This window comes from Aquila chrysaetos, chromosome 25 (assembly GCF_900496995.4).
Source record: "Aquila chrysaetos chrysaetos chromosome 25, bAquChr1.4, whole genome shotgun sequence".
NCBI classification, from domain to species: Eukaryota; Metazoa; Chordata; class Aves; order Accipitriformes; family Accipitridae; genus Aquila; species Aquila chrysaetos.
The window spans coordinates 8066451-8088818 of record NC_044028.1 but is presented as its reverse complement, the minus strand read 5'-3'; the positions used below and the strand labels follow the sequence as shown (position 1 = coordinate 8088818).

Below are 22368 nucleotides of genomic sequence, written 5' to 3'. Positions count from 1 at the left end.
AAAATATATGTTAGATTTTTGTAATCATTGAACAACTTAAACCTGGTTTTAGTCATGATTTTAAATTTTTCTATCATATATTAGAAGGATAAATGCTTGAGTTATTTTTCTTTTTAAGATCTATGACCTTCTACCAAGCTGTTTTTCAGTACTTTAGAAGTGAAAGAGTGATATAAAGGATGGCTGAGGTGTACTTTGAATGTGCCAGTTCTCTGCTTGTTTTAAGATGAATTGACAAAATTAATCATGTCCTCTTCTAACACAGACACCTACTCTCCGGGAGAAGTCCATTTTACTAGTGAAAATGATGACTTACATTGAAAAGCGTTTTCCAGAAGACCTTGAGTTAAATGCCCAGTTCTTAGACCTTGTTAACTATGTCTATAGGTAATTATAGCAATTAATCATTTATTGCAGCTTATTGGTTCATAATTTGTACCATATATGACCTTTCTAACATGCTATCAATCTTTTTAGGTCTGAATTAAGTGATTTTTTTTTTTTTTTTTTCCTAAAATGCAAAATCAATTCATTTCACTGAGACCACAGTATGTATTTACAGAAGACAATTTGAAAATAGAAGTCCCTTAGAAAGGATTTTCTTTTTGGCTCTGCTAAAGTATCTCCACCATCCCAACCTCTTACTTTCCCAAGATACTAGGGCATCCTTGTAGCTGATTGTATTCTAAACACTGTGGTGACAGCTGAAATCTGTCTATCTTTTCACTTGCGTAGGGTGTAAAGTTGTTTTTTTTTCTTGGAAATTGATTGGAAATTATACTTTCAGGAGAGTGTCCTAGTTTCAGCTGGGATAGAGTTAACTGTCTTCCTAGTAGCTGGTACAGTGCTATGTTTTGAGTTCAGTATGAGAAGAATGTTGATAACACTGATGTTTTCAGTTGTTGCTCAGTAGTGTTTAGACTAATGTCAAGGATTTTTCAGCTTCTCAAGCCCAGCCAGCGAGAAAGCTGGAGGGGCACAGGAAGTTGGCACAGGACACAGCCAGGGCAGCTGACCCAAACTGGCCAAAGGGGTATTCCATACCATGGGATGTCACATCCAGTATAGGAACTGGGGGGAGTGGGGGCAGGGATGGCCGCTGAGGGACTAGCTGGGTGTCGGTTGGCGGGTGGTGAGCAATTGCACTGCGCATCATTTGTATATTCCAATCCTTTTATCATTACTGCGGTCACTTTATTAGTCTTATCACTATCATTATTAGTTTCTTCTTCTTATATTCTATTAAACCGTTCTTATCTCAACCCACAAGTTTTACTTCTTTTTTCCTGATTTTCTCCCCCATCCCACTGGGTGGGGGGGGGGGGGTGGAGTGAGTGAGTGAGTGGCTGTGTGGTGACTAGTTGCTGGCTGGGGTTAAACCATGACAGAGTTACTTTGCTAGCTAAACTGGCAGGTTTTGTAACATGATGAAATAAGTAAAATAGTTACCTTATCAACAAATGCAAGGTATTTAATTTTGTGGTGATGATTCACATTATTTTGAGTTACTGTTTGTTGCTGTTCTGTTTGCTGGTTAACTGTGCAAAGCCCTGGTGCGGACATGCTGGTCAGAAGTTTTTATCAATGAATATCACTTGTAATTTCAAACAGAATACAGATGTGGCTGAAAGTGTTTTGCAATTATGATAAGATTTTATCCTGAAGGAGTTTTTATGATAGTTCTGGGGCAGTTTTCTAACAAGCAGCAATATTTTCTTTGCTGTTTCTTTCAAAATGCTGCACCTGGATGCATGCCACACCATGTGGGCTTCTACAGAATATCACCTCTTTTGATTTTTAATATTTTATATACAAAACCTAGAAGGCTGCTTTTTCTAATGTCTCTGTCATTTCATCTTTATTCGTTTTAGGGATGAGAATCTTTCTGGTAGTGAACTTACTGCTAAACTTGAGCCAGCATTTCTTTCGGGTTTGCGTTGTGCCCAGCCACTCATACGAGCCAAATTTTTTGAGGTCTTTGACAATTCTATGAAACGTCGTGTTTATGAGCGCCTACTTTATGTGACCTGTTCTCAAAACTGGGAAGCAATGGGAAATCACTTTTGGATAAAACAGTGCATTGAGGTAGGGAAATGATTTGTATCAGAAATACAATTATAATTTGAGAAACATGTTTTATTCCCCATTTTTCTTGGCTGGGTGTAAAAGCATTATGCAGTGTGTAGTCTTGTAGTATGTATTATCTGTATCAAAGCTAAAAATACCAAGTTGGCTGCCTCAGATACTTCTTGTGGTGCTTAAAAATAAATACAGTGTCTAAACCATGAAATGCTGATGCTTGGGAAGTGGCTTTGATATCAACCTTTAAAATCTATTTTCTCTGTGAAAAGCTTAATGACCAGGTTAATACTTCTGAAGAAAAGCCATTTCTTATAAATGATGGTGATCATAAAAAATACAAGAATTGTCATAGTAGATGATTTCAAGAAAACCATTAAGGCTAGAGTGTCTGCTCTGGTGATATGACAAATGTTAGGTGGGTTTGCATTGAAATGAAATTGCATTTTTGGTTGGTTGGGACTGATGCCCCCCCCCCCCCCCCTTTTTTTTTTTTTTTAACAATTTGCATATCAAAACATGAGTTTAAAGTGACTGTGAGGATAACTTTCTACTCTTAAAAGTGTTAGAACTCCTTCCACAGAGATAAAAAACAGCATTGGGTTTTTTTTATTTCCACATCCTTTTGGGGAGGACTTTCATTGTAATGGTGAGATTCTGTATACTGATTGAGGGCACTAAATATATGTGTTAAAAAGTACAAAGACAGAATTTAGGCATAGAAGATTCTTATTTCTTCAGTATTTTCAGGAGAGGCTTGAAAAACAATCTTGAAAGTATAGTCATGAACTTCAAAATGGTGACAAAAAGTGGTCAGATTAAGATGAAAATGTATTAGTGTATTTATTGAATAAGGTGATAAATAGGCCTTAAGCATATTATTGCAACTTCTATCTTGCTGATAAGTACTAAACCATATTGATGTTTTCCTTGAAATAGTACAGTGAAATGTATATTTAAAAACTCTCCTTGCTTTTTAATGTCTTAGCTCCTGTTGGCAGTTTGCGAGAGAAATACTACAATTGGGACAAGCTGTCAGGGTGCTATGCTGCCCTCTATCACCAATGTTATCAACCTTGCTGACAGTCATGATAGAGCAGCATTTGCTATGGTAACCCATGTCAAACAAGAGCCTCGTGAAAGGGAAAACAGTGAATCCAAAGAAGAGGTAACTTACAGAAAATAAGAAAAAGAAATCTTTTTGATGGAAGATAGCTCTTCCTAGTTTCTCATCAAATAAGTTTGGAGACTGTCTTGAAGATGATGTGCACAGATTGTTCAGGCTATCTTGTCTTTTAATACATTGTATTTTAACCATGCATGGGTTTCTTAGAACTTGCATTCATTTATTTAGCCTTTTCTTTACTATAGCACTCTGGCAATTATTTATTTGAACCTGAAGAACTAGCAGAAATAGTGAGACCTGAAATAAATTGATTGGAAGCGTATTTTGTATTTGTATGGGGAAAAAAGTAAGAGTACGTAGAAAATATCTGCATGCTTTGAGTTGTTTACTTCTGTATAGGATGTTGAAATAGACATTGAATTGGCTCCGGGAGATCAGACCAGTACACCTAAAACTAAGGAGCTTTCTGAGAAGGACATTGGCAATCAGCTGCACATGTTGACCAACCGGCATGACAAATTTCTTGACTCTCTTCGAGAAGTGAAGGTTGGTACAGGTCATTGGTTTGCTGACAAATCACTTTAATACTGAGATCTTTGAACTCATGTGACATGCTGCTTTTTTTTTTAATCTTTTTTTTTATCTCACACTTATGATTTTTTTTAGCTGATTTTTTTTTTATGTAGACACCTCCTATAATCTGATGTAATTTCTTATTTGTATAAGAAAATTATAATAAAAAATTCTTAAGCCTTCACTTAATTGCTAGTTGTTACTGTATCGCTTTCCTACAAAGTTAAATTTCATCCTCCTCCACCTGTAAGTGTATTTTAACTGTTCAGTTAAGAAAATAGTGATGGCAAAGACAGGGTATAGGATCAAAAGAGTGTATTGGTATTTTATGTTTTAAATAATTTCTAAGAAAGTAATTTTAGCTGAAAGCTATGTTGAAATAATTCTCACAGTAGTAACAGCTCTATCCAATTAACTTGATCATTCCTATTACTGAAGTCATCAACTTCTTTCCTTTTTCCTTTTTTTTAAAATGGTTACAGTAATGAATTAGTCTCAATCAACATGAAAATAGGACTAAGTTGTTACAGTAGTCTGTATTGCTAAAGGAAACATATTTTTGATATGTTGGTTGGAACAGGCATTTGCATTAATGCTTAAAAAACTATAATTGTGAACTGTTTTTCCATAGCATTAATTGTATTTTTCCCTTTTATATATATATCTCCCTTTTTTTTTTTTTTGTTTTGCTTTGTTTCTAGACTGGAGCGTTGCTGAGTGCCTTTGTTCAGTTATGTCATATTTCTACACCATTAGCAGAGAAGACTTGGATACAGCTTTTTTCACGACTTTGGAAAATCTTGTCTGACAGACAACAACATGTGAGAATCTCTCTCTACTCACAAATTCCTCTTTGTAAATGACTGGTGTTACAGGAAAATGTATTTGTGTGATAAATGACTTGTTCACTTGCTTTGAGAAGTTTGCCATTCTTTGTGACTAGTGAATGCTGTATACCTCTATTGATACATTTTTTGAAAGAAATAGGGCGCTTCAGTTTACAAAGAGAAATATACTTATTAAATGATTGTTCCCTGTATTAACAAGATTTTAAATCTAAATTCTCTAATTGAAGAATCTGAATGAACAGATAACTATGGTTATGTTTTTTTCTTCTAGGCTCTAGCAGGTGAAATAAGCCCTTTCTTGTGCAGCGGTAGCCACCAAGTACAGCGAGATTGCCAGCCGAGTGCACTGAATTGCTTTGTGGAAGCAATGTCACAGTGTGTTCCTCCCATTCCCATCAGACCGTGTGTCCTGAAATACTTGGGTAAAACTCACAATCTCTGGTTTCGTTCTACACTGATGCTGGAACATCAAGCCTTTGAAAAAGGACTAAGTCTACAAATAAAGCCTAAACAGACAACAGAATTTTATGAGCAGGAAAGCATAACTCCTCCTCAACAGGTAGTGTTACATTAATTGAAATGCCTTATGAAATGTGAAGAGAAAAATACAGTGACAGTGTAGTATGGTAGTACCATAAAATCATAGAATCATTTAGGTTGGAAAGGACCTTTAAGATCATTGAGTCCAACCGTAAGCCTAACACTGCCAAGGCCACCACTAAACCATGTTCCTGAAGTGCCACATCTACACGTCTTTTAAATACTTCCAGGGATGGTGACTCAAGCACTCCCCTGGGCAGCCTGTTCCAGGGCTTGATAAACCTTTTAGTGAAGAAATTTTTCCTAACATCCAATCTAAACCTCCCCTGGCACAACTTGAGGCCATTTCCTCTTGTCCTATCACTTCTTGCTTGGGAGAAGAGACCGACACCCACCTTGCTACAACCTCCTTTCAGGTAGTTGTAGAGAGTGACAAGGTCTCCCCTCAGACTCCTTTTCTCCAGACTAAACCACCCCAGTTCCCTCAGCTGCTCCTCATACGACTTGTTCTCCAGACCCTTCACCAGCTTCATTGTTCTTCTTTGGACAAACTCCAGCACCTCAATGTCTTTCTTGTAGTGAGGGGCCCAAAACTGAACAGAGTATTCAAGGTGCGGCCTCACCAGTGCTGAGTGCAAAGGGACGATCACTTCTAAATCTTTGTATTTAGAAGCTTGTTAAAGTAGTGTCAATTTTTTAATTCAGTGAAGAAATTCTTGTCCTTGCGTCTGTGTGAATACAGACACTTGCAACATTGACTACTTCGTGTCTTACCTAATTCTTATGCTTTTCTTTCACCTGTCATTGATATTTTTATATTTTTCTCACTTGCTCCCTCTTTTCCATCTGCTTTTGACACTAATTCTGTGCAGCACTGTAGAACTAGATGAAACTATTTCTGCCCCTAATTTTAAATCTTGAGTAGAAGTCTGTATTGTCTCTGTCTCGTTCAAAGGGAGTGTGCTTTCCCTAATCAAGTCTGTTGGTATATGACCTTAAAGAATTATTAGCTAAACAAAATTGAGTTCCCTGTAAACAGGTGCTGTTGTGTTTAGTAGTCTGTCAAGTAGTTATGATCTGCCTAGGCATGTTTGTGATCAGTTGAGGAAGCTAAATATTACAGATTCTTTTTACATTAAAGACCAAGTTGTTGGCTTTTTAAACAATTTTGTTTTCTATGATTTGATCTGATATATTAGGGAAGGCAAGCAAGAAGGGTTGTTTTTTTTGTCACGTAATGCAGCGTTGCAGTTCTCAGTACTTGGTTGTTACTAATTGCTTGCCTTCTAGATTTTTAAAAAGAGTTTACATAAACACTTCTCTATTTCCATGTTTTTCTCAATTTGCCTTAGTGAGAACATGTTGTTTCGCTATCTACTACACTTTATAAGGACAGCTTGACTGTGGAGAAATATGTGTGTTTAACATTCTAGGAAATACTGGATTCCCTTGCTGAGCTCTACTCTTTGTTACAAGAAGAGGATATGTGGGCTGGACTATGGCAGAAACGCTGTAAATTCCCAGAGACAGCAACAGCTATTGCCTATGAGCAACATGGCTTTTTTGAACAGGTACACTCTTGATATTAGAAACAATTTGAGTAGTTCTACTGTCAGGATCAGTATTCTGGTCAGCAAGAAAATATTCTGAATATTAATAAACAACTTCAGTCTTCTAAAATCCAAAGTGCCACAATTTCTCTACTGGCTAGAGTAGTAGTTTAAGGCCATGTAATACCTAGATAAGGTGAGATTTTTGAGCACATCCGTCAGTTTTTCATAAGGTTTGTAAAGCTGCCAAGTAATGACTATATTCAGGAATGAGTTCACACACTTTTTTTTTTTTTTTTTTTTTTAAACTTAGAATTTATAAAAGTTTTCTTATCACTTTTTTTTAAAAAGAAAAGAATGTTGAGTTAATGTGTATATAGCAGATGGAAAAATAAAATGGTTTGAATTTTATTTAGGCACAAGAAACTTATGAAAAAGCAATGGAAAAGGCTAAAAAAGAGCACGAAAGGAACAATGCTTCCCCTTCAATCTTTCCTGAGTATCAGCTCTGGGAAGACCATTGGATTCGGTGAGACTTTAAAGCTGATATAGAACAAGTATTTTTACCCTACAATAGAAGTAAAATACCCTGCTGGTTTAAAGCATTAGTTACGAGAATGAACTTAGCTCAGGACTTAGCTCAGATATAGGGGAAACTTAAGGGAATTAAAAAAGCTACTTTTTCCTCCCTTAACAGACCCTCAGAAGCGATCTGCCTGAAGTGTTGTAAAAATGTAATTTGCTATTGGTGGAAACAGACTGGAGCTAAAATTTGTTTTTCCTATTTAAAATGGTTGTTCTGGGAGACACAAAATGCAGCTCTTCCCTGTTCACAGATTTCTGTATTATAATTGGTAATAAATAAATTAAAAAAAATAATCTTCCCATCTGGATAAAACTTTTGCAGTGATTGCAAAGCTGTTCATAGACAAACAAATATGCACATAATATTCTGATACACAACATCTATAGTCACTTTTATTGAAGTTTTATTTTTTGATAACCAGACTGACAATGCTTTTGATTTTCTTAGTTGCTCAAAAGAATTGAACCAGTGGGAACCTTTGACAGAATATGGGCAGTCAAAAGGCCATATAAATCCTTACCTAGTACTAGAATGTGCATGGAGGGTCTCAAACTGGACTGCTATGAAGGAGGCGCTGGTGCAGGTGAGTGAGGGCTTTTAATGCTAATGTTTAGTTTCTTTCTTCATTTACTGATTACATTTCTAACAAGTCAGCATTACAGTTCATTTCACAGAAAGAGTGAACTGTTCTTTGGACGTTTCTTGATGTCCCAGCACACAGCTGGGTATTTTGGCAATTGAAGCATGCCATTTCAACAGACAAACTTGGTTCTCTTTTCGATCTGTTTATAAAGCTGTACTATGTAAGAAATTGAGCCAGGGCAGGTGAACGACAGCGTGCATGGTAATGAGTCATTAAAAAGCAACAAATGCTTGGCACAGGAGTGTGTGCCAGCAGGGATATGTGGAGAAACTTAAAATGGGACCCTTGCAAGTATATGAAATTTAAATAATATAATACTAGGGAGGGACGTTTTTTGTATTTTACACCTTTACAGGAACAAATGTTGCTTTTGTGAAAGGGAATAAAGTATGAAAATACACCTATTATCATCTCCCTGTCTGTGGGCAACATAACTATGCTTCCAGGTGTAAAAGGGCAAAAGACCATTGCCTCTGTTGGTTTTGTTTGTTTTGGCACTTGAAAGGCAAAGCCAAAGTGTTCCCAACTTCTACTGCCCAAACTTAAAACTGCAAAACACAGTTTATTCTGTTCATCATCACTGCACATGAAAGGGGATTAAAAGATGTATGAAAATGTTTTAGTGAAATGAGGGTCAGGGACTTGTCAGCTAAATGTGGTTTACATTAAATACCTTAGCGTATCTGAGGAATATTTGTAAGACTGTGTTTCAGGAACCTTGTTAAAAAACCCCTGAAAAAGCAACACATGAAATCTCAGTTTGTGTTGATTGGTTGGTGAGGCTTGTGTACACAGCAGATTATACCAGCAGTTATTGTTTTAATGAAGACGGTGACAAATTTGAAGTTGTTTATATGTGGTGGGAAATGTATTGACACATGCTGGTTTTCTTGTTTCTTAGATTTTATAGCCTTGCTTAGCAGAGGTATAATAGAAGGTTTGTTCTTTCAGTAGCAATGTTTTTCTCTACTATCTGTCTGGGAATTGCTTCCTGTATCTGTATTCTTTTGCTTTCTTTTTAGTTTTAACTCAGATACTTTATTACTGCAAATTAACTGCTGGATTTCTAACTTTATTCTCATTTTGAGTCTACTTTAGTTCCATTTAAAATAAGGCTCATTTGATTTTGCAATGTATCCATTACATATAATTTTAAAATATCTTGGGAGCACCAGAAGTTGGAGCCAGTGTGGTCAAGACTGCAAAGTGGAGATCTAATGAGAGATGAGGGACAAGAAGACCAGGTAATGAACCTCAGGCAGTGAGCCTGAGATTGGGAAGCAATGAGAAGCACATGAGGTGAGGCTGAAGGAGGCTGAAGGAGTATAAATTTGACTAGGAGTGGCAGGGATAACTGGGTAAATAGACTGAAGCAAGAAGTTGAAGAAAGTGATTTCTTTTGAGAAAGTGTAAAGGACTTGGTAAAACTCGCAGAGAGGAGAGAGGCATTGAATTAAATGTTGCAGGGTGCATCAATGAGACTGGCTGTGCAGGAGACAGGATTTGAGTTGATTGACAGGGAGAGAGATGGGGATTGGACTTGAACAAGGATCACTGGGATTACAGAAAGGGATAGGTTACTTCTGGGGGAAAAAATACTTTCATTCTGCAAAAGTAGGTTTATAAAGTAAATAGAATCATAATGCATAAGCACAAGGGCACGCTTAGCTTTTAGATGATTGACTTTCAAATGTGTTCCCCAAACAATTTTTTATGTGTATAATCTTTATACGAGGAAGTATACAAGTAAAATTACTGAGACCACTTACAAGAAAGAGTAGGATATTGTGAAGTGACACTTGTTTAAATCTACAATCTTTACTGAAAGAAAGAAATAAGGCTAAAAAGTACTTTTATCTGCTTTCCAATTGTGACAATTTGTGGTAAGTTTTGTGCTAGAAGTAAAGATCATAATAATTGTACAGACTTCTAGATTATGTATGTTATGACAGAGAGTGCTAAGGCACTCCTAGTAGTTGTTGTTTCCTGTAAGTTCATTATTGGATGTTCTGTGGAATTGGGAAACTTTAGTTTGGAATTTTCTGATGTTCCAAGGTTTTCTCAGAAGCTTAATGCATTGATTATTATACTTTCATAGTTTAATGTAAAGTTTACAGAACCATAAAATAGTTTGAGTTGGAAGGGACTTCCAGAGGTCATCTGGTCCAATGCTTCATTCAGAGCAGGGCCCAAATAGATCAGGTTGCCTTGTCTAGTAGGGTTTTAGTATCTCTAAGAACTGAGATGCCACAGCCTTTCTGGATATATTCTTCATCTGAAGTAGCATAGATGTTGTTTTAGAAACCAGTGCAGTACTTAGCTTCTATTGTTAGAAACCAAGGAACTTGTGTATGGCAAGTGAGGTAGTTACCATCTTCATTTGGTAACGGGTAATATGTATTGTTTGTACTTTCCTGCTGTTGACCTTGCTGATTCATTATGGAGTTCATTATTGTGTTCTGCTTGTAATTCATTTTGCTGAACAGCATGCACTTGTAAAATATTTAACCTTCTGTTTGTCCTTTCCTGGGTTTCACTCATGAGACTGTGTATTCTGTGCTATCCATGTGCCTGATGAATGAATGCTCCGTAAAGTTTTGGCTGTTATAGAACAGTGTGAAGGCGGGGGGCACACTATGTACAGAAAATAACGCTTTGAAAGATTTGAATCTGGAAGATCTTTTTTCTTTCCAAGTGTTCATAAACACTTTTTTTTGTGTGTGTGTGAATAAAGTTTAAATGGCTAGGGAAACATGCTGTAAATGAACCCCCCATTTTCTGAAAAGGTGCAACAGAAAATACGTAGGTAGACGTTGTTATCTGAGAGCAAATTTTTATGAGTTCTTCCATATGCAAAAAGCTGGCCATATTTAGGTAACTTAATTCCTCTTTATCCTCTCTTAGGCATCTTCTTTCCAACTATTTTAAGAACCAACCCACGTGAATAAGCTGGTGGTTATTGTTCTTGAGGTTGCTATAAAATGTCAGGCTGTACAGCCATCTCGGGCTTCTTGGGGCCAATGACAGACTTCTGTACTGGAGTCACCAGTAGATTTTTCTGTCTTTTTTGTGGTTGTGTTTGTTTTGTTTTTTTTTAACTTTGTATATGGTACCTATCACTCTTCTGTAGAAGATTGAAACTTTTTTTTTTTTTTTTTAAGGAAATACACCCTCTTTTCATAGTAGGTAGTTGTTAATCTGTGATTAGTTAATGTAGAAACATAAACCAGATGTAGAACTGAAATCTGAAAGGTGAGAATACTGCACTAAATCACAAGTGGAATGGAGCTTGCTGATCTTCATTGCACTGTTGCTATATAGTGTAACATTACTGAAATTACTCTCCTAAGGATGCCACAGTTTGGAATAAGGGAGTGAATTACATATTTAAAATATAATTTTACTGACAAATCTCTGAGCAGAGCCTTAGGCAATGTTTTTTCATATCGCAGAGAGCGAGCTGGAAGAATTAGTCCCTCACTTAATTGGGGTTTATTGTTTCAGCAGTACTGTTTAAATTTGAACCAATACTTACCAGTTAATAGTGTTACGTGTCAAATTGACAGTTGACTGTCTAGTTGCATATTATTTGCAAAAGATAAAACATGATTATGAAAAATGCTGAGCATCCTTTAATTCCAATATCTTGCAGGATTAAGTTCCTGTATAGAAAAAACCCTAAGAGCATGCTTCATTGTGACATCTTAGTCTCGTGTGATAAATATGCCGAGTTGTGTGTGTCTCTTACTTTCTTCAAAATCAGACTGAATATTACATTTTTAAAATGTAGTATGGTATTCTTCTGTAACACTTTCTCTTGTCAGAAGGGAAAATAGGTGGATGCAATCAGTATGTTTTGCTTTAAAGGCTGAACTATGAAACAGTAAAAGTTGTTTAATTAATTAAAGGTAGTGTTGTCTTTTGATGGTACCTAAATTAAGGGTGTCCAACTATTGCAACATTTGAAATGGAATTTTTCAATATTTGTAGTCCTGATGGTTCAAATTGAATAGGTGTTTCTAAAGATGGATTTTATCATTTGTCAGCCAATGTGAAGCCCAATCTGTAAGTACCAAGCTGCATATGCTACAAAAAAAATTATCTTATAGGTTATATTTACATTTTAATGAACTTCTTTTGTTCTTATAACAATTGGTATTTTGTGTCCTATTTAAGTATGCAACTTTAGTGGCTAATTATAGAAATAGTATTATCTGAGAAACCTTTAAAGCCTATAATAAGAACTGTTTTGTACAGTATATTATAAACCTTGAGTTCGAACAGAATGAAATAGATCATGTCTGACAGGTTCTGGTTGTGGAGATTTGCAAGTTGAGTAGAAGTGACAACCACGAGTAACTGCTGATATGCTTTAGTTGCAGTTATATTAAATGAGATATTTTCAGTAATGAGACATTTACTAAACAACAAAGGAGAAGATGCTGCTGAAGCCATAAATGGAGCTTTTGTGGCTCTACTCAGATGCTTGTAAAAGTGTCAGGACACGTTTGCATAAATATTAGGATGTGAAAGAATAATTGATTCTATGCTGCTATACTTGCTACTCCAATTTTATTGATATTCTTTAATGTGGTTGTTTTTTATCAAGTTCCATGGTTGATTCACAAGAGAGGTCAGAAAGGATGGCAAATACGTATCAATTTTCGTAAATCTTTGTGAAACATTTTTAATAATCTACCTATTAAAGTTGAGCTATTAAAACAGCAAGTGGCCTTTGATAGGACCCAAGACTCATTTCCATTTGCTCACATTGCCATTGTGTTTAATGATCCAGTAGATAATGTAATAAAGAAAGAGATTATTTTCACTGTGTAAGTGTAAGGTTGCTACCTGGCAGTTTCTCTTTGCTGGCTCAGGCATAAAAGTCAGTTGAGGATAACAGAAATAACAATTGTAATGGTTAAGGTACAGTATATCAACAAGAAGATAATGCAGAGGGATTTCTGTGTTGCGTATCAAACCATAAAGCGTTTGATGTAAAGCAGAAGAAAGAAGTGAAAAAGTTCTAGATTTAAGGCCTGCAGTGTCAGCTAGTGAGCATTGGTTAAGTGCAAGTTTACTGTAAAATACTCACAGAATTTAGTTGCTAGACAATTCAAGTACTTTTCTGTTTTTAGTTGCCATGTTTCTACTGTTCCAGGATTTTAAGAAAATGGTTTAAAATTATTTTTCAATTAATTTAGCACTATGACCTGACTTCGCACCTGTACTCAGTAATTACTTTGACATAAATGGGAAGGTAAGGTGTGGATTAGTTAAAAAATTATTAACTGTTTATTCTCCTAAACTTAGTAACATCCTAGAGCAGGCAGTTAGGAAGTATAATGCTGGCAAAATGTGCTGATGTACAAGGACGGGATCCTTTTAAGTGAGAAGTTGACATTACTTGTTCTGGAGCCCCTGAAGCATTTCAGAGGTAGTATGTGTTATCTGCTGAGAAGCATCTTTTTTCTTTATACAGGGTGAATTGGTTTGCAGTGAGCTTCATACTCCTGTTGCAAGACTGCTTTCAGCTTGCTCAGCTGTCTTTGAGCTACACTACAGTTGTCAGTGTAAAAATACCCTAACAGCAGGTTGTATGCAGGCACTTCTACTCTTGTGCTGAATTTGCAATTTATTTGCTAGCTTGTCCTTGCCAATAACCTTAAGAGAGCTGAAACTCCTCTAATGACAAAAATTTTGATATTTTAGTCTGAAATTTTTAGAAAATGAGCTAATTTTTATAAAAAATAAAACTGAGTGTTTGCTTAAGAAGGCGTTTATAAAAATAATTTTAACAAGACTGCATTTGAGTATGAATGATCTTTACTAGACTTTTTTCCATTTCGTTACCAGGTGGAGTTGAGTTGTCCAAAAGAGATGGCATGGAAAGTGAATATGTACAGAGGATACTTGGCAATCTGTCATCCGGAAGAGCAACAGCTTAACTTCATTGAGCGTCTGGTAGAGATGGCGAGTAGTTTAGCTATTCGAGAATGGCGAAGGCTTCCTCACGTAGTCTCGCATGTTCATACTCCCCTTCTCCAGGTAAGAATGAAAAGTTTTTATTGCCAGTTATTTTCCAGTAGCAGGTTTCAGAACTTTTAGTACCTGTGAGCATAAAATAATTTACTGTATAGTACTGATCAGTTTTTCATAATGGTGTATTTTTGCTAAAAGTTGAAGAATATGCATCTCGATTTGGATTCCGTTTAACGTTTTTACAGTTTACCTGAATCTGTTCTGTTTGTGGCATACAGAGGTAGCTATTTAAAAATTGATCAGACGGTTCAACTTTCTTTGTGGACTAATGCATAATGCATTGCAGTCCTTGGGGTTCTTGAATGTTCAGTGGGTTTTGAAGTGAGGTCCATTTTGGGTGGGTATATTATTGCATTACATTATTTGCAGACATGTTGAAATAACCTCCTAAGTGTTCTTTTCAGTTTAACGTGTTAAACGCGGTATGGAATTTTCTCAACTGTAATGTACTCATATTTTTTGGTTTTAAATATTTTTTTTTAAATCGGGGCATTAACAGTTAGCTCAGTAAGGGAAAAGTGTATTTAGAAATGCTGGTGTTTCTTTGAGGAGTAGTGTTCTCAACAGGCTGAGCAAGTTCTGAACATGCCTGTGGCTCAAGCATTAAGGTCAAAGAACCAAAAACTGTAAAAGTCTGTTGTTAGTGAAGGACTTTTCAGGTGAGCACCACTACCTTTAGGAAAAATACTGAAGGTTCTGGCCAATGTGAGCCTTACCTTTTCTTTATAATTTCTACATTATATTGCTAAATGTTCTGATTTGCATCATAGGAAGGAAGTAGGAAGGAATCTAGTCTTTAAGAATATGATATTACTCATTGGAGAGAGATTTAGTTGTATACAAGTTCTGCTGAAAAGTAGAGTGCATTTTATTAGTTAAAATAACGTGTGTGCCTCAGAACTTCATGCATTCGTCTTCGCTTAGTAGTTGTCCAGCTAGCTCATTTGGCAGGTTCTGTTCAACACTGCATTAAAATCTTGTAGTAATTTGTAAAAAGAATTCCCATGTTGAATCACATTGCTTCACAGACTGAGAGATGATGTGGGTTGTGAAGAGTGATCTCTGCTCCCCTCATCTAATCTGATGCCAGCTACAGGAAAGAAAACTTCTTTGGTCTGAGTGGAAGGCCATATTCAGTAATGCTCCTTGTCTACATCTGGGTGGGCATTGTCCAAATTTAGCTGTGCTGATTGAAAAGGTCACTGCTTCCAACTAATTGGTTAATTTTAATTCCAGTCTGTTGTGGAGTACTCATGTGAGTAGGTCAGCTGGAAGATTTGAGTCAGTGGTAACCTCTGTCAGGCGCCTTTTGCTGAACTGAGAAGGTATGGACTGCTTGACTCAGAATTGGATGGAGCCCTATGGCCTTACTGGTTTGTGATCTGAGAGAGATCTATATGCTTTCTGGACAAAAACAGACAAAGCAAGCATAAAGTTTTGAGACAAGCTTGCTCCTAAAGTAGGGGCAGAATTCTGGCAATGAAAGCAGTGAGCTGTCCTATCCAGAATGAAATGAGGGACAGCTAGTGAATTCGGGGTTACAAGAACTTTAAAAACAAACAAACCAACCCCTAAGACCTTGCCTCTGCACCCCAACCCCCAAACCCAACCCGGCCAAAAGTTGAGTATTATCTAATCTTCAGTGGCTTAATTCTTTGTTAAAATCATTTAAAACAGGGAGGAAGTTTGTAGCTTGAATTTCATACTGTCCTGTAAAATTACGGCAGTATATTGCACGTGACTTTTAACAGCACTGATGTTCAAATTAACTCTTGCCTGCATGCTTGAATCCTTGACTTATAAAGGATGAGTAACTTTCCAGTTACTTAGAGGATGGGCAAAGCTAACACTTTTTATGCCATTTTTCTACTTACTTACTTTTTTTCTTAACTCTGTCATCCATTTCTAGGAGAAGGTAGAGCTTGTTGGCTGCTTCTGAATCATGAAAACATTTTGCTCTCAAAAGGGAGCATACTATTTTCTGTTTCTCTAAAGGAGTATGCTTGGAATACGGAAAGTAAAAGATTACATTTTCTTTCATCCTTGCTAAACAGGTTCCTAGTGCTTATTTAAGTGTGCCATATTTTAGCCTTCAAATCATTAAATATTACAAGGCAAAGAATGTACTGTTTTCCAGCATTTATTTAAACATAAACTTGTTTTAAGATGCTGTACACCAGGTACATCTTTATTTTTGGTGTGAGAAATCTTTTCTTTTGTTCACACAGCATTGACAATTCAATTTCAAGACAAGATGTGTTTAAACCCTGTGTGTTTAGTCTTTCTCTTTGGCATACATGTTACTTGCAAATTGGTCCACTTAGAAAATTAGGGAAAAGCACTTGTTTCTTGTCCTGTCAGGAAGAGATCGTAAGAACTTGAGACTGCTTTTTTCAGACCTCCAGAAATATTTTTGGGAAGCAGTTGGCACAACTTGCATAATATAGAATATGCAGTTTAATTATTGTGTGAGATGAAATAACATGTACTACATGGTGAAAAATGCATGGCTTGTGTCCTTTGCAACTTTTATACATATTTCACCATAACAAAAATGGACTTCTGTTTCCTTTTGAAATGTATGAAATGTCAATGCCCTTTTGTTTTTCCCTTGGATTTAATTGTGTAAATAATTAGGTTTTCAACTGTAAGAGAAGAGTTTTTGAGAGTAGATGTTACTGCCAAGTATAATCTAATGGAAGTAGGTGCCTAAACTCATCTTTAAAAAAAAATTTGATTTGGCCTTGAGGTGATTCCAGAAGCTTCTTGAAAATGATCCTTGTGTCCTCTGATTTGTATTGTACAGCTGCAGCCAGAGTATGGAAGTGGGGCTGGAGCAGGATTGTGTTCAGTTTGTCATGCAGTATGTGATCTAGACAAAACATGCCATTCATTTGTCATTTAGGCTGAGTGTGTCCCTGTTTAGGTGTCCTGATAAACATGTACCTGACAAAGATCAGCTCTTGTTACTGTTGAGGGAACCTTTCGTCTCCAGGGGAGAAATTCTGGAATATCTCAGTGCAACACAATCTGAAATTTCATAACAGGGATGCATTTCTTGATGGACCATTGCTCAGAGAAGTATGAATGAACCTTACATGTAGAAATGCAGAGGACCTTGCTTTCTGAGTTCTGTTTGATATAGCGGCTTCTGTAATTCTGTTTAAGATCAGTAGTTTCACCCTGTGTTTCATGCCCGGTGTGATTTGTAAGTAACTAAATCTGCATGATCTAAGTAAGGTACCTCTGCTAAAATGACTGTACTTGTGGGTAGAGCTTACACAGCAGCCTATACCTTTGGATTTTTATAGTATAAGTTGATGCATCAGATCAAGTGAATCAGTATGGAAGTGTTCTCCATATTGAGAGGAAGTTGTCAAGTAAATAGATGCAATGCTTCATTTGTTTGAGCTGATACAATACCACTAGAAGACTTGATGAAATTAATTCCTTCCTGCTAAGTTTTCACTGATATTCAAGTTTTTCCTCCCCTAAGAATGGCAGTATCTGCAGCATGAAATGATTAGTATTGCTAAATAAAGTATTTAAATGCTTTCAGGTATCAATTAAAACAAGCTTTTAAAGTAATCTAATATGTATATATCCTTCATGAAGAAATGATAAATCAGTCAATGACTGACAGAGGTACAAATGCAGCCATGAATTTGCACTGCAGTAATTACTTTTTCTTAATATCAGATAGTATGTGATTAAATACCTGTGAGAAAATTAAATTTACGTGATGAATGGGTGTAGGATGAAGGTTAAGCTATTGTGAGAGCTGATACTGAGATGATTGTAGGAAAATATTACTTTGTTTAATTTATTATGTTTCAAGAGATTTCACTCTGTAAATTTGCACTGCTTTTTTTTTTTTTTCCAAATAGTTATCTTATTTGGTTGATTAACAATGAATACAACTGTTATCTGCCAAGTAGTAGCTTGGAGAATACTACATTGGTTTTATTGTACTACAGGTAATTAAATTCCATTAAAGTTGGTGGGCCTTTTCTTTAGGTTGTTGAAGTTTCAACAAAATGTCTGCTGCCTCTACTAGGTTTGAGACTACTGCCATCTTCTGTTTGTTCCTCTCATTAGTTTGAAGATAGTAGATGTCAGTGAAAAACCATTCTAAACTTAAGTAACTTCTCAAAGCTAAGGTCTTTGCAGAATATCTTAAAGTAACACCTTCAGGAGCACGTAGGTAGTATTTCTGTACATTCAAGTTTCTACCAAGAAGTCGAATCATGACCAGGGAACTTATGCTAGTAAGTTCTGTTGAAAGTTTTGGGTTTTAATTCATGAAAGTTCTGTTAGAAGTTTTTTTAAGGTCACTATTTTTACTTGATCCTTGTTTCTAGCACACTGTATATATATTTACTTATGCTTTTCTATGATTAGGGTCGATGTAGTAAGTTCAAACCTGTATGTTAGAATTTAATGCTAACCTGTGGTTTTATTTAGATGTGTGTGGGGAAAAAGGATGGGGGTGAAGAGAAAGTATAGGGGTTTTCTTTGGTTTGTTTTTTTTTTTTTTTAAGAAAAAAGTGCTTCTTAAAAGCAAGACACTACCATTTGAGGGATAATTTGTGCCAAGCATTTGCATTTAAAATAAAAGAAAGGATGAGGGTATCTTTATCTTAATAGTTTAAAGGAAAGACATGTCATAATTGCCCAAAGTTAAACCTGGCAAGCAAACCCATAGTATTGTAGGAAGAACACATTAAGTATAGATCAGTAATGTCTTTTTGCAACCAAATAATGTTAGGGCAGTCAAATTTTGTCAGAATGAGGCGTGCATGAAATAAACTGCTTGATACTTGTACTCCATCCCTGGAGAAGAGGGGAGTGTGAATTTATTCAGGGATGTTTTGCAAGCATGTAAGACAGTACTTTATGGCTCCTTTATTTATTTTTTAGTAAACAAACATTATTTTAAGACTAGCGACCCATTGGTATAAATTCAGTGGATGAATTCAATGTTTCAGTCAGTGACTAAAGTGTTGAATGAATCTCAGATTATTTTTTTTTTTGCTATTTTGTTAATGATTGGATTGGTTAAAGGTCATTTATGCAACTAATAGTCAGCTCCCTAAAACAGCATAGTTTCGTCTTTACTTGATCATTTAAAGGTGGCATCATTCATGGACACCTTTTTCTAACAATGAAATTGGCCAGCTTGTTTTACTGACCTTTATAATATTTATATTGTTTAATGTTTTCTAGGCAGCACAGCAAATAATTGAACTTCAAGAAGCAGCCCAAATAAATGCAGGATTGCAACCAACTAATCTGGGGAGGAACAACAGCTTACATGATATGAAGACTGTTGTAAAGACTTGGAGGAACAGGTTACCTATTGTGTCAGATGATTTATCGCACTGGAGCAGCATTTTCATGTGGAGACAACATCATTACCAGGGTAAAACTGCCTGGTCCAGCATGCATTCATCATGTAATTTTCCAGACAACACATTGTTTGAAATAAGTTCTTTGTATTTTTTTTTTTTTTATTTAAACATACAGGAATGTTGTTGATTTTGACAAGTGGTTTTTTTATTCAATTTCCATTTAAGTGTGTCATTATCTTAAGTCATTATTTCATATATATTGCTGTGTAAGGTATTGCTGTATATATATAATGTTATTTATAATGACAAACGTTTCACGTTTTATTTCTAGCCATTGTAACTGCATATGAAAATAGTTCTCAGCATGATCCTAGTTCCAATAACGCTATGTTGGGAGTTCATGCTTCTGCATCGGCAATTATCCAATATGGAAAGATAGCTCGAAAACAAGGGCTGGTCAACGTAGCTCTGGATATATTGAGTCGCATTCATACAATTCCAACTGTGCCCATTGTGGACTGCTTTCAGAAGATTCGCCAGCAAGTTAAATGTTATCTTCAGCTGGCTGGAGTCATGGGCAAAAATGAATGTATGCAGGTACAGTAGCTTTATCTCTGAAGTTGTTGCTGGAACTTGGAGGATTACAAGGGCCATCAGATACATCGATTTAAATAAACTGCCTATATACAGAACAGGGTCTGAATTTTGTTGGCTGTGTTATACCATGCATAGAGTGTTGCTTTAAGTAATGCTGCTAGTCAAAAGCAGTCATTATCCTCTTTGAACTGAATACTTTGAATATATTAAAAATTATCTGAATAAAAAGTAAGGTGGAAGTATGTTTTTTTAAATCTTCCAAGATAGATAAATGGGAGGGACTTAGAAAGTGGTATTATTTGCAATAGGAAGAAACAACACTATTGCAAGACTAACTGAAGCTCTAAGTCAGTTTGAGTTTCTGACTCATGAGTGATGGATGCTGGCAAACTGAAGTAAAATTGTATGTGTTAAAAGGAAAGGAAAAAATGTGATTGTAGGCAAAACCCACTGACATATGATTAAAAGGTCAGCAAACTGGGACCTTACAGAAATAATGTAATATAACATAATATAAATAATAATAATATAAAAAAACCCAAGATAACCCATCACCTGATGAATGCTGTCTATACTATCTAATAGTTTTGCGTAGGCCAGTGGAAACTTAAAATTGTTGTCAGTCCAGATTTTTTAAAATAAAAATTAAATACTAGAAACTCATGCTATTTAAATTTCAAGAGAATATTTTGGCTGTTGGTTTATGGCACTTTCATCTTAATAAAACCTTCAATTTTAGAAGGCTTTTCTCACTAAGGCTTATTTAACAGGGTCTTGAAGTTATTGAATCAACCAATCTGAAGTACTTCACCAAGGAGATGACTGCTGAGTTTTATGCATTGAAGGGAATGTTCTTGGCACAGATTAACAAGTAAGTATGTTGGCTGGAAGAGGAACTAGCACACATCTGAGAAAAATGCAGCTGAAGTATTTCAACACAGTATTTGAGCAGTAAAGATGTTCCATATGTGTATACCAGCCTAAAATTTGTCACAACTGTATAAGAAAGTAAAAGTATACGTGAGAGTTCCTTTGAAGTTTGAAGATGTAATGGTTGGTCATATTTCTAAGTATTGTAGGAAAGAACTAGTTAAAGCAAACATTCCACCAGTTCTTTTTACAAGAGTTTTGTATTTCAAGGGGTGAGATGGGAAGAGGCAGGGAGAATATATTTGTCCAAAGCTTTGCAGCTTAAGTTTTTGGTCGTCCCCCCCCCGCCCCGTTCTGTGAATACTTAGACAAACTTATGTCTAACTGACGTCTTAATATAGTTGATGAAAGGAGGTTGCTTTAATTATGTTCTTAATGTAAATATCACACATAAAACCAGGGGAAAAAAAAGGTTCAGTCTATAAACTTACAGCTACTTAAACAAAACTAGCCTACATCTTTGTTTCTCTCATTTCTGTTTCATTGTCATTGTGTATGTCCCATTAATAGCTGCAGCTGGTCAAGGCACAAGCAAATGTGTGGTGGTATAGTTCAGAGTGCTTTGTCAAATCTGCTGTGTGATGCAATATGGAAATGCAACACCCATTTCAGATAATAAAATTGAAAAGACTAATGTAGTGTGCATGGGAGACATCTTGTATCACAGTAATTAAACACCTAGGTACAAGCCTTGCTTTCATGCGACTACTTTTGTAATATTTTTGCTTTATGCTGACAGGCATCTTACTATTTTGAGGGAGATCTTTCTTTAATTCAGTAAACAAATATCTTAGCAGTCAAACTTTCTTCGGTGATGCCAAAAAACTGCTTCAGATTTCAGCAGCTTTTAGTATGCATGGTATTTAATGGCAGTATTGCTACATGTTACATATGGGTGGAATAATTCCTTTACCACTACATTGTGGACACTTACGGAATGAAATCCATCAGGTTTTAAGCTGTACACTGCAACCTCACATAGCAATTTAAGTCAGGAAATGATGAATATCTTCTTGTGTAGATACAAGAGAGAATTTTAAATAGGCAGAATGCAATTACTTTGATGGAAGGTGCAGTTGGCTTTTTTTATGGCCGTAAGCGAGCTTAGTTTCAGCTGAGGTGTAAAGAGAAGAAAGTGTACCTCCCCCCATCTTTCCTAATTTTTTTTAAATTCACACAGATAAAGTAAGAGGCAGCTAAACTGTCTCTATTTGTTCTTTCAGGGTAGAATGGATAAAGGTTTCAGTTTAAAACATGGTTCTGATGTACTTACAGTTTCTTAATCTTACCAAAAAACATACAGGCATTTTAGCACCGCAGTTGAGGTCAGGAATTTATGAAGGTTACAGTTAGAAACAATGGCAGTGTTGAACCTGAGAATGTGTGACTACTGATTACCTGTGTGTCAACTAAACTGGAAGTTAAAGGTCACCTCTGCTCTTGCATCTCCCTGTGCTGCCCATTTGCTGAGCAAGGTGATAGAAACCATTTTAAAAAAGTCAT

At 36.0% G+C, this 22368-nt stretch overlaps 1 protein-coding gene across 9 annotated transcripts in view; it reads left to right on the top strand.

Moving 5' to 3' along the window:
- Positions 1–22368, top strand: part of LOC115335631 (transformation/transcription domain associated protein) — a 103347-nt gene that overhangs the window by 54122 nt on the left and 26857 nt on the right. For 7 of the 9 annotated variants that reach the window (XM_041120130.1, XM_041120131.1, XM_030001604.2 and 4 more), the window contains 13 exons: positions 266–387; positions 1872–2085; positions 3068–3247; positions 3605–3751; positions 4480–4599; positions 4898–5185; positions 6600–6737; positions 7133–7245; positions 7750–7885; positions 13802–13993; positions 19214–19442; positions 19670–19935; positions 20706–20806. In XM_041120130.1, the coding sequence (XP_040976064.1) occupies positions 266–387; positions 1872–2085; positions 3068–3247; positions 3605–3751; positions 4480–4599; positions 4898–5185; positions 6600–6737; positions 7133–7245; positions 7750–7885; positions 13802–13993; positions 19214–19442; positions 19670–19935; positions 20706–20806 (2246 nt within the window). The remainder of the gene's footprint in view (positions 1–265; positions 388–1871; positions 2086–3067; positions 3248–3604; positions 3752–4479; positions 4600–4897; positions 5186–6599; positions 6738–7132; positions 7246–7749; positions 7886–13801; positions 13994–19213; positions 19443–19669; positions 19936–20705; positions 20807–22368) is intronic. The other 2 variants (XM_041120134.1, XM_030001611.2) reach the window with 1 other exon arrangement.